This window comes from Periophthalmus magnuspinnatus, chromosome 3, assembly GCF_009829125.3.
Source record: "Periophthalmus magnuspinnatus isolate fPerMag1 chromosome 3, fPerMag1.2.pri, whole genome shotgun sequence".
NCBI classification, from domain to species: domain Eukaryota; kingdom Metazoa; phylum Chordata; class Actinopteri; order Gobiiformes; family Gobiidae; genus Periophthalmus; species Periophthalmus magnuspinnatus.
In genome coordinates, this window is record NC_047128.1 from 16,422,844 (window position 1) to 16,434,847 (window position 12,004).

Sequence of the window (12,004 nt, forward strand, 5' to 3'; positions counted from 1 at the left end):
CAGCCCCTGGAGCGACCAGTCCACGGAGTAGAGGAGGGAGCCCCAGCTGCCACGCCACTACTACCGAGAACGAGGACTTCAACATGGACTCTCTCAAAGTGCTGCTCCGGATGGCCACGCTGCTGTGCGCATTCAGATGTGAGATTGGCAAAGTTTTCTGTATTTTTGGCATGCATAATTAGTTGCATGCAATCTTGTGAATTAAAGTGATTTTAGTGTTTTTGTAGGACAGGTTGAGTGGGGAGCCCCGGAACAAAAAGTAGTACTATAGTGCAGATATTTGTGCAGATGACTAGAAAAGACTGCAGTTTATGGATGGATAGACAAACTTTACTGAGATTTAGTCACTGTGGTATTTCATTGCACAGACAAACCTGTTTTCTTGTGCATGTGGCGTAAACGTGTTTAAACGTGTTTAAGATCATGTCCCCTGAAAGCTGTAGTAAAAAACACTTATTTTTCCTTTGTAAATATAATAATTAAAGGTGCACTATGAAACTTTTCTGATGGAGTTGTCACTTGCTGTTGTCCTTGGAGATGTTATTGCTGTTGTCTGGGATGTTCAACAGTATGGCCCCAGACCAACTTACGGTCACGTCTGTGCAAAGGCACCATGTGTTTTTCAGCAACAATGTAATCAAATTCATGAAAGATAAGTTTATTGCTGTGTAAAAAACAGCAACGTCTCCATGGAGGCAACAGAAAACCCACCAGAAAAGTTACATAATGCACCTTTAAAGCCACGCTATAAAACCTCAGTGATGGTCGTCACTTGCTTTTTTCCTTTTATTGCTTTGCCTGAAATGTTCCAGGGACTATGCATGTCCCTGATTGGCTAATCCACCAGTCAGTCATAGTCATTGAAGAATTGTGTATTCTGGGTCCCAGACAAATACACTGCATTTTTATCTGTAATTTGGCCAAGTGGCGTCACCTTGTTTTCATGGAGATAGATAAATATAATGCCATACTGTGGGACATTCCAGACAAAGCATTTCCATGGAAACAACCAGGAGGTGTAGCCTCCACCAGAAAAGGTACATAGTGTGCCAGCAATACATACATGAGGACAGTCATACGCTTCCTCTAACATGTGTGTTCACTTAAACAGCACATTGACATTCTCAAATATCAGGTCAAAGGTCAATGCCTGTGACTTTTCACTGCTAAATGGAGTTGAGGTCCTTCTGCCTGTTCGAGAAATGAGTGTCGTCATACAGAGGAAGTTCAGTTACATCAGTATAAGACACTGTGTTTTATTCACCGTTCAGCTGTGCCTCTGCTCCACTGTGACCCCAGAGGCCACAGGTCAAGATCCATGGACACCCGATTAAATTACACACAGTTACAGCTACCACTTACCCAGACCAAGAAAGAAGTGTTTGTGGTTTTGGTCTTTGAATACGTGCAGTTTGAATGGTCACAGTCAGCAAATCGCAAAGACTGCAATGATTTAAGTCCCTTGCAAACAACAAAAACAGCTCACTGTGTAGTTTAGACCTCTATAAACATGTTCTCAAATGCACGGGATTCTTGTATCAGTTTAGCTGTTCAGATTTAAGAGTTTATGTAATGTTCATGTTCCTGGATGGGTTTAAAATGTGCATTTTGAACCAGGTCTGAACGATTTGGGAAAAAATATGTAACTGCGATTTTTCTGACAAGTAGTGCGATTGCTATTAGATCTGTGATTTATGTTATAATAGGATGGTGTCCAAAGTAGGGTTATCAAAAATCAGATACTAGTCGATACTAAATACTCAGAAGACTACATAGACTAGTATACGCCCATGGACCACTGTGGAACCTACCTGGACAACTGAGGGATTACACAGATATAAGGCCACATGGGAATATAAAAGAAAGTACTACCATTTAATGTTGAAAATGACAGTCTAGTGTTTTTTTTAATTATCTTTGTCGTATCGGAATTGGTATTGAGTATCAAGTCCATCCCTTAATATCAAAATCGAGTTAGAAATTTTAATATTGTGACAACACTAGTTGAAAGTGCACATTTTAATCACATCCACAAGAATTGACAAAAAGACTGAAATCTGAACTGAGAAAGTAATACAAGATCTGAACTACAAGCTTAGCAGTTTTTATGTAGGAAAAAAAAGGAGATTTTATTATTTGGAAATTATGGTACTTTTACAAAAATGGTGGCCTTTGTAATTTGCTAATTGTCGTGCATTCAAATTGCGATTTTGATTCGATTGCGATTAATCTTGTACCCAGGCCATGAATGCAGTTTTTGTGCTTTTGATCTTTGAATACATGTACTGTTCATGTTCATTTATGATACATTTGCAACTGTTCATCTTATTTGTAATTCCTGCTTTGAACAACTACCCAAAACTCATGTCATATAGTGATATTCATGTAGTGATCTGACTTGTCGTGAAGCTCCACACTGAATGCTTTGAGTTCATTGGTCACATATTATTTACAAGCAAAATATCCACAATGTTTTGCTGTCCCACAATATTTCCCTTTCTTTTTTCCTTGTAAGCAGCCATATTGGCTTTGTTATGAACAGACCATGCTTTTCTCTGATGGGCTAATCCATTTGTCATTCACACCCATCTGAACTCAGGGAGATCCACAGGTGACCAGACTCACATCTCTGTAGTAAAGTAAAGTACTGTAAAAAGTAAGACTAAGAAGTATGTATTCTGGATCCCAGGCTGTACTCGACAAAGTCATTCCTTGGATTAAAGACATGTCCTGCCAATCAATTCGTCAACTAAAAAGGGGGCGTGGCCAAATCTCTCAAAACTATTAAGTACACTACCAGTCAAAACCCTGATTTGCACTTTTGGCAATTTTGACACGGCACAACTGTGAAGTTAAAACCATTTCAGGAGACTTCATCAAGAAGTCGCACCCCCAGCCAACGTATGAAAAAAAAATGCAATTTATATTATAAATACGTTAGTTATTATTATTATTATTATTTTGCTGCATAATTCCATATAACTTGCACTATGTATTTGATGTCTTCCCTATGTATATACAATGCAGAAAGTAGTAAACTTAATGAAAAAAAAAAAAAAAAACATTGAATAAGAAGGCGTGTCTAAACTTTTGACTTGCATGTTCTGCACATGTTAGACAGAGCAGAGTGAAATATGAGCTGCTAAAATAATCCAAGAATCCCATGTGTTTGAGAACATGTGGTGTGTGTGAAGTGCAGCGGTGGGGGGCCTCATCTGCTTGTCTCAATGGGGATGTTATTGCTTTGCCTGGAATCTTCCACAGTATAACATTAAACTAGCACTTATTTAATTAAAAAGGTTGTTACTGCTCTCCACAGATGTGACCTGTCACTTGACTGTGTGATGCCACCTGTTTGTCTCCTTGGAGATATATATAGGCTATGTTTAATGCCATAATAAATAGCAGTTTGCACACAATTTCATTCTTTAATTTGAATAAAGATTTTGACTGTACTCATCCCACATGTGAGAAAGTTACATGTTATGGGACCATGGGATTAAAACTTTATTTTGACAACCTTATTTTCTACCCTGTATGATTAACATTTGCACATGTTTCATAGTCTTACCTTATTTTGCACAACATGTGGATACCGTTCTCATGACCGCTGGATCGTAGGTTATGTAAACACGTAACCTCTCTATCACTGGAGAGCTGCCTGAGCCCCTCAAATTCTTCACACTCCACACACATCTGGAGAAGAGATCTGACGTGGGAGAGCAGAGGGACGCAGCAGAGACACATTTTCACAATAACAATCCTTCACACTACTCTTAAGACACCTTTGTTTGTTATATAACTTATACGGTAATGTGTCCAGCAGAGGGCGTTAGGACTGAAACCGCTGATGCACTGAGGAGTGAAGCAGTTGCACCCAGGCTTGAAATAGTCGTTGTTAAGATCAAATTTAGAAGTTGCAAGGGCGACTTATCGTTCAACAAATGAAAGCTGGAACAGAATATTTTTAGGCTTAATATTTATCATGGAGACTTTTTATTTGCACTATTGGGGAGATCTTTGTTGTTTTTGTTGTGATATGATAAGGTTTGAGCTGTAGAGGCCTGAATAAGTAACTTTTATGGCTAATTATTAGTTCACTTCTGTTTGTTTGTTACAGCTCAGGTCTTTTAATGATACTGTCTGTTTAACTTGTTTTGTGTCAGTGGCATAAAGTAGTTTAACTTTTGTTGTTTATTGTGATGTTTATCTGTAGCTCTATATCACGCTTCAAAATTTTTTATTTTTTATTTTCAGTTTCCTCTCAAATGTAAACGCTACTCTCCACTCTGAACAGAATCCTACTTTTTAAACATATACCAAATACAGTATCTTATCACATGTCATAATTGTCAGAAAAAGTTCTAACTCGATTTTAAATGGTGCAGCCCTGGAATAATGATTTTCAACATATGCTGTATCTACCAGTTGTTGAACTTAATGAAGTAAAAGTAGTAAAGTACTGTTCTTAAGTAAAACATGTTGGTATCTGTACTTTATTTAAGTACATTTTATGGATACTTTTACTTTTACTTCACTACATTTGAGACCAGGTACCTGTACTTTCTAATCCAGTACATTTCTGAGCAGGATTTAAAAGTAAAAGTATTTTTTATTATTATTTGAGACCTGCTGAAAAGGCGGAGGGGTTATGTTCATAATTTGAGCGAAAAAATATATAAATAAACACAGCTAGAAAAAAAAACAATCGCTTTAACTGTTTCTGTTGATCAAAAGTCTACACAAATCTTTGTCAAATCACTATATTTGAAGCTTTATTACATCTCAAAAACTACACAAAATACTTTTACTTTTTACTCTTTAAGTACACTTTTAAACGGGTACTTTAAGACTTTTACTTAAGTAGATTTTTTCATGTGATGCTTTTGCTTTTACTTGAGTCTTTTTTGCCCTGGTATATGTACTTTGACTTAACAAAATTGAGTACTTCTTCCACTACTGATCTGTACCATATTCCAGGTAACATTATTTTATGCTCTAACTGTAAATCCAACAAACATCCACTAAATATTTAACTGTCCACAAACAGTGCCAGATGGATTTGGTCATGTGCCTTCTATAAAAGGATTAGAATAATGATGCATAGCCATTAGTGCAGTGAGGAGATGCTGCCAAAACTGCTCCATAACTCAACAGTGATAAAATAAGGGCTAGTGTCACAGATAAACAAACCTTATGTACATATAACTAAGCACATTTTCACTGGCAGCGACATACTGGGTTGAGCTTGGCATTTGTCTATGAATGAGGTTCAATTACTGCAAAATCAGCACAAGTTGTTTGCTGTGGGATATAGTAGCTGTAAAAATGGCCACTAGGGCTGCAGGATATCAGAAAAGTCTAAGTCCATGTTATTATTATCACAACACTAACATGCTACTCTGAAATTTCAATCTGGATTTTGATATGAAGGAATAGACTCAACACTCACAAAGATTCCGATACCACAATGAAAATAAAAATATCTTTATTTAGACAATAGAATGATTTTCAACATCAAATAATAGTACCTTTTATATTACCATCTGGTGATATATCTGTTATCCCTCAGTCGTCCAGGTAGGTTCCGTAGTGGTCCATGGGTGTATACTAGTCTATGTGTGTTATACTTCTTCTGATGCAGCTCAAGATCACTCTAAAACTATTCAGGAAAGGTTCATTTCTGTCCACTGACTGTGACTGTTTCAGTATTGATACTATGTCATTTCAAACTATGTCAAAACATTCTCAAAATGCAACTTTTATATATGTGCCTTTTTTTCTGCAGCTGTTTGTGCAGCTGTCTGTGTTGCACAACTTATTAAGATGTGCAATATGACAAAATAATATTAATTTGTTTAGTAATTGAATTCATGTCATCACATTACAAGTTCCAAGTTGCAAATCCATAGACTGATAGACAATCAATACAGTTAATTCACAGTGTGAGCCCACTATTCCTGTTGGTTTTGCATTTTTTAAGTAGCATCATTTTCCTCCAACAATAAAATACAACATAATACAAAATATTTGTCGTGACAACTGGTGGATCAAAAAAAAAAAAAAAAAAAAAAAAAAATGCAGAGCAAGTGAACTCAAAAATGAACAGGGTTTATTGACAAAAAGACAAAGGCTGGGTGCTGGGAACTGGGTCGGAGGCTGAGGTGTGGCTCTGGTCCAAAAACATGGTCTGAAGAAAAAAATGATTAAACAAACAAAGTAACTGGAAAAATGCAGAGATGAACTAAGCCAATCAGTACAATACCACGATGCATAACTGAGGATCTGGCAACGTGTGGCAGAATGAGCCGAGTCTTTGTACTGCAGAGGGTGTAGCTGATTGTCAATGGGCTGCAGGTGAATAGCGGGTGGAAACCATTGGTGTGGGTGGTGTCAGACTCTCCGCTGAGCTCCAGCCACAGACACACAGAAGAGAGGAGCGAGACAGCACAGGAGAACACAGGGGAAAAAAACAGGAATCCTGACAATTTTCTATGACTGCCATATTGTAGCATAGCCTATATTGCAATTGTGTGCTTTTAACTATTTGTTGTGAAGTACTTTGTAACTTCCTTGTTTGTGAAAGGTGTTATAAATTAAAAATAAAGCTTGGCGTGGACACTTTGACTCATCTGTTCTTTCTTCTCTGTGTGTTGCAGTTTCGATTCAGGGCGAAAACCAGCGGCGCCTGTACCAGGACCTGATGATGAACTATAACAACCTAGAGCGGCCGGTGCAGAACGACTCAGAAACCCTCGTCGTAGAATTTGGAATGACCCTTATGCAGATCATGGACGTGGTCAGTCTCACCAGCAAAAAAGAATTAAATTACATCAAAAACGAGACTTACACAACATAACTCAGATGTGAATTATACGACACATTTATGGGAGTTCACAACATTTTAGAAGGCCTGTTGTTTAAAACTGAACTGGAGGTTGGGCCGGGCAATGTGGTGATAAAAATCTTAATTGTGATCTAAATCCTGTGACAATATTTCTCCTTGCGTTCAGATGGGTGTGATTGACAGGTGGATTAGCCAATCGGGAACATGCATAGTCTGTTTAAAAACAAATATGGCTGCTCACGAGGAAAGAAGAAGGGAAACACGGCAATTTATTTGTATAACACAATCATAATTCAAAGTGCAGAAAGGGAAACAATGACACATGGGATTGGAAAACATAGATTTCAATGAGCGAAGCAATAAACTGTTGCAAACTATTGTGATCTGTGGAAGTGTATTTAAGCTTCTTTTCCTCCACAGGATGAGAAGAACCAGGTCCTCACCACCAACATCTGGCTCCACATGGTAAGATCTATTTTACAAACTAGTTATTTATGCATTTAAAAATATAGACTCATTTTGAAATTTTGTCAAAGCCACATTTCAAAAGAATAATGGTTCTCTAATTTCTTTATATTTTTGGAAAAGCAAACCTGAAAAATGTGCATCAAAGAGCACTGTTTTCTGGAGTGCATTGAGCCAGAGAACAGTGCATTGAGCCAGAGAACAGTGCTCTTGGAGACACATCATGCTAAATCAACTTTTAAACGTATTGTGAAGGTTTTATGCAGGTTTGAGTTATTTTTATTGTTCTGCATTTGAGGCACCATTGCTCAGAAAATTTTGTTTTCACGCCCACTGATGTGTTCTTGCTTTTTTATTTTTATGTATCACAGACAAAAACAGTAATACAAAGAATGCAGTTCTTCAATTTAGCCGCACCAAAATTGAGCAAAGGACCATGGGCTGTGTAGTTGTTGCTCTTTTGTGTGTTGCCACAACCAAAAAAATGCATTTTAGGTCCAGGGGGCATGCATACAACCAGTACATCCCCCCTCACTCCCCGCATGACGGTCCCTCTCGTCTCACAGTCTGTTCAGTCGACTTGCTCCTGTGCAGCAGTCACAGACGGAGCTTTTATGGCGGAGCTCCTCCCTGTGCTCCGTCAGCAGGCTGTCTCCCTGTAACACTGTCCTCCGCTGCTGGCTCTTAAATCAGCCTCATCAAGTCTGTCCTACTTTCTTATTCTGAAATACTTATTTTCTTATGTACTTAAATATAATTTCTGCTAAACTCACCATTTTTAAAAGATAGGGTTTAAAAAAGGTACTGCAATCGCAACTGAAATTGGGTTGTCAGTGTCTTAACCTGCAGATAGAGGACACATACAAGTTTGTCTCATTCTCAGTACATGGATTGGTCAGATCAGAGAGAACTCATAGGAACTGGCACCCCAAAGTGTGAGACTCATACTGTCTTGACAATCAAAACACCAAATTATAACACAAACAAATTGGCCCTCATGTCCAATGTTTTTGCAATGAAGAAATACGGTAAACTGCATTACAGTTGATGCCGGTGAAAGCAATCGTATTTGAACATATTTATAATTCTGGATATTCTGTCAGTTTTGTTTTCAAGAACCCAAAGCCAATGGCCTCTGGGAAGTCCACACACCCTCACTGATCATGTCTTTGCTCAAACTGCCTTAATCATCCTTTTCTCTTTGTATTTAACAAAAAGCTATCATTTACGTAGCATAGCAGCCAGGTGGTTTTCCTTTTTTTTTTTTTTTTTTTTTTTTTATAGATATGCACCATTTTTCAACCTTCTGTAAAAATGTAGCCTCAAGAGTATAATAAAAAGTAAAGTATATAGCAAGTTATTACAGGGCTGTGGGTGGAGATAAGGGGTAGGTGCAAACAGAAATTCTGGGCTCTAAAGTCTCAAATGCAGGACAATACAAGATTACCGTAGTCCAAAATGTTTTACAGTTAGATTTTAATTTTGATCTCAAGAGTTTCGTATACAATATGTCTGTATTGGGGCAAGACACATTTTGCACAAATTTATGGGAAAAAGTCTTAATACAGGCTTTTTAATGTATCACATGAGCTCCAAACTAACATAGAATGCCTCTGGATGACTCCCACAGGCTTTTCTATTGTAATAAACAATTACAAACCCAGTCACGGTACAGCCTGTTCATCTCAGCAGACGCTCTCCATCATCGGCTCCTCCATCTGTCTCCCTAATGCCTGTGCTCTGACCCTTATGTCCACTACACACATCTACACACATGATATTTACACAGGAAATGAGCCTGCTGTCTTTGCACAGTCTTGGAACTCCTACACCCTCCGTTGGGACCCAGAGGACTACCCGGGGGTCCGCAGCGTCAGGTTCCCCAACCATCAGCTCTGGAAGCCGGACATCCTGCTCTACAACAGGTGGGACTGTGGAACTCATGCAATCAACATAAACATCATTGCCGTTTTGTCCTTGGGCAAGACATTTAACCCACCTGGTGTATGAATGTGTGTGTGAATGGGTTAGTGGTTCCTTGATGTTAAGCGCTTTGAGTGCCTAAAACATGTGTGTCAAACTCAAGGCCCGGGGGCCAAATGCGGCCCGCCACGTCATTTTATGTGGTCCACGAGAAGGTAAATTTAAAGGCATGACTGTCATTTTAAAATAAATCTATGCTGCTTTAATGGGTACATTAACCATAAACTAATTAGATTTTCCCAACAAGTAGAAATGAGAAATATTTGCAAATAATGATCCCAAAATGTTCAGGAAGAGGAAAATTGTAAGAATTTAAGGCAATTTCAAGAAAGGTGAAGCTGAATACAAGTTTGTGCTTCAAGGAGAAAAACCTGTATGTTTTTTGTGTTATGAGGCGGGGTTGGTTGTGAAAGAGAACAATCTACGTCGGCATTTTGACTCCAAACACGAAGCCAAGTATGCAAATGTTAGCCTTCAAGAAAAACACCAAACTGTACCATAATTAAAAGGCTGTGAGCTGCTGTGCCCCGATACACACTTTTAAAAATGTCTGTGTAACTGTGTATCCCCTGATAAACTGACGTGTAATATTTACAATTTGAATAAGTAATAAATACAGGAAGAGTTATTTAACAAGTTCAAAAGTAGTTACATTTATTTTACATGACATTTACTGACATTTACACTGCCTCACAGTTACATCTGGCCCTCGATGGCGGACATTTTGCTGATGTGGCCCTCGGTGAAAATGAGTTTGACACCCCTGTACTAGAAGGTGGAAAAGCTCTATACGCAATGCTATCTTTTATTATTTTTATTTATAGTCACCGAAAACCGAGTATTTACATGTTTTATAAGTTTCATTTAAAATTTCGACGCTCTGAATCCTTTGCTCTCCATGCTAAGTTGCTCCCCCTTCAGAGCACTATCAGCCTGCATCCCGCTAATGAAACTACTGCACATCGCATCGGGTTTGTCAAGCTGCCGTGCACAGTTTTGCCTCATGTTTTTGTATATTTATGGAGGATTGTCGTGTGGGAGCATGGGTGACGTTGGCTTGTGGGCGGAGAGATGGACAGACTCTTACAGCTCAGGAGAGATCGCTAGATTACTCAAACATGCATGGAAGACGTCTAAAACCTCTTCTGGTGTGTTTTTGATGAGGGATCAACGTTATAATATGGGGAAAAAGCTCTAAAAAGTCAGTCAAAAAGTCAAATTAATCAAAAATGTTGCATACTCTTTATCCAAAAAGGTCTGGTTCTACTTTTGACATGTATTTCCTTCATCTTAGCCAATTGTCTGCGCTTTGAGAGAATAGATTTACTGTTAAACATTATTTATACGAGGGGTTGCATGGAAAGTGAATTTTGGTAGAGGAGAGTCTATTGGATACTGAAACACTACTTAGAACACAGACCAAACACAAACAGTTGAGCCTGGACAGATACTTTCTCATTTAAAGGGCTTATATTGTGTACACTTGTGATCCATCTTATAATGTTGTTTCCTTATCAAACTTGTGTTTTATTCGCAAATGTTTAACACACAAACCCTGCACATTTAGGCTGATTTCTTATCTCAAACGTAAAACACTTACATCTTGTGTGTGATGTCATGTGGTAATACAGAAAGTGCTCCACTGTGTTTTTAAACTCCATACACCTTCACTAGAATCATTTGGATAATTTCAGCCCTGGAATTGCCAATCTTTGAAAACACAGCTATTGTTCTAGCCTTGTTGAAACATCTACTCGGTTCACCATAAGATATTATAGACTTTCTGTGGCAGTCTAGTATGTTGTAAAGCAGTTCAGTTGAGGCTAAAATTAGCTGTTCAATTTAAAACAACCACTTAATGACATCACAAGGTGGAACAGGATTTGAGTTTTGACATCCCGATAATACAGGATTACTCAAACATGTGCGACTAAAACAAAACACAACTCCAGGTATGTTTTGAAGGGGGTGACTACATTCTAACATGGCTTAAAGCTCACAAGAGTCAAATGTAAATGTTAAACTCAGCTCAGAGCAGTGTAAAAAACATCACACCCTCACTCAAGTATGAACCAGTATGAACACAGTATAACACAATGTGGGTGTTTGATACAATCCACAAAACTCTGTATTAGGATAAAACTCTAGAGACTAACACTTCTGGTGCTTCTTTCACTCGGGGTTTCTCTCAGGTCTTTTGAGGTTAAATTTTGAAACTCCTAATAACACGATTGCAACACTTCGGGAATTTTAAAAGTTAGAAATTGAGTTAGTGCCAGCTATAGTTTTATGAATGTCCAAGATATGTAATTTTGTTATTTGAAAAGAGGGCAATGCTTCAGCCTGACTGCAGGGATCAGTATGAATGTGTTTTATGTTTAAAATGTGAGTAAATTACATTAGCTCCAGTGCAGCTCCCATCTGTCAGTGTACTGGCCCTGCACTCGTGTGTTACAAAGTCCACTCAGCTGGAGCAGAGCAGTGCTGTAATGCCTCAGGGACATGGGCCACAGATGAAACAATATAATGAATGTATTATTAGTATGTAGTATTATACAGTAGTCCAATTTTTATAACAATAATAGTGCAGGAGCTACATACAGTTCTTTTAACTAAATCTACACATTCTGTAGACTTTGGGTATATTCTGGTCACTCCTGGTTTGATTCTGGTTTGAGGTCTTAAATAATGACTCAGACCAAACCAAAT

General features: G+C 38.2%; 1 protein-coding gene across 1 annotated transcript in view; it reads left to right on the top strand.

Annotated features, from left to right (window-relative positions):
- Positions 1-12,004, top strand: part of LOC117388459 (neuronal acetylcholine receptor subunit alpha-7-like) — a 33,206-nt gene continuing 21,202 nt past the window's right edge. Inside the window, exons 1-4 of the mRNA XM_033986010.2 lie at positions 1-138; positions 6,660-6,799; positions 7,268-7,312; positions 9,128-9,237. Coding sequence (XP_033841901.2) covers positions 84-138; positions 6,660-6,799; positions 7,268-7,312; positions 9,128-9,237 — 350 coding nt within the window. The 5' untranslated portion in view covers positions 1-83. The remainder of the gene's footprint in view (positions 139-6,659; positions 6,800-7,267; positions 7,313-9,127; positions 9,238-12,004) is intronic.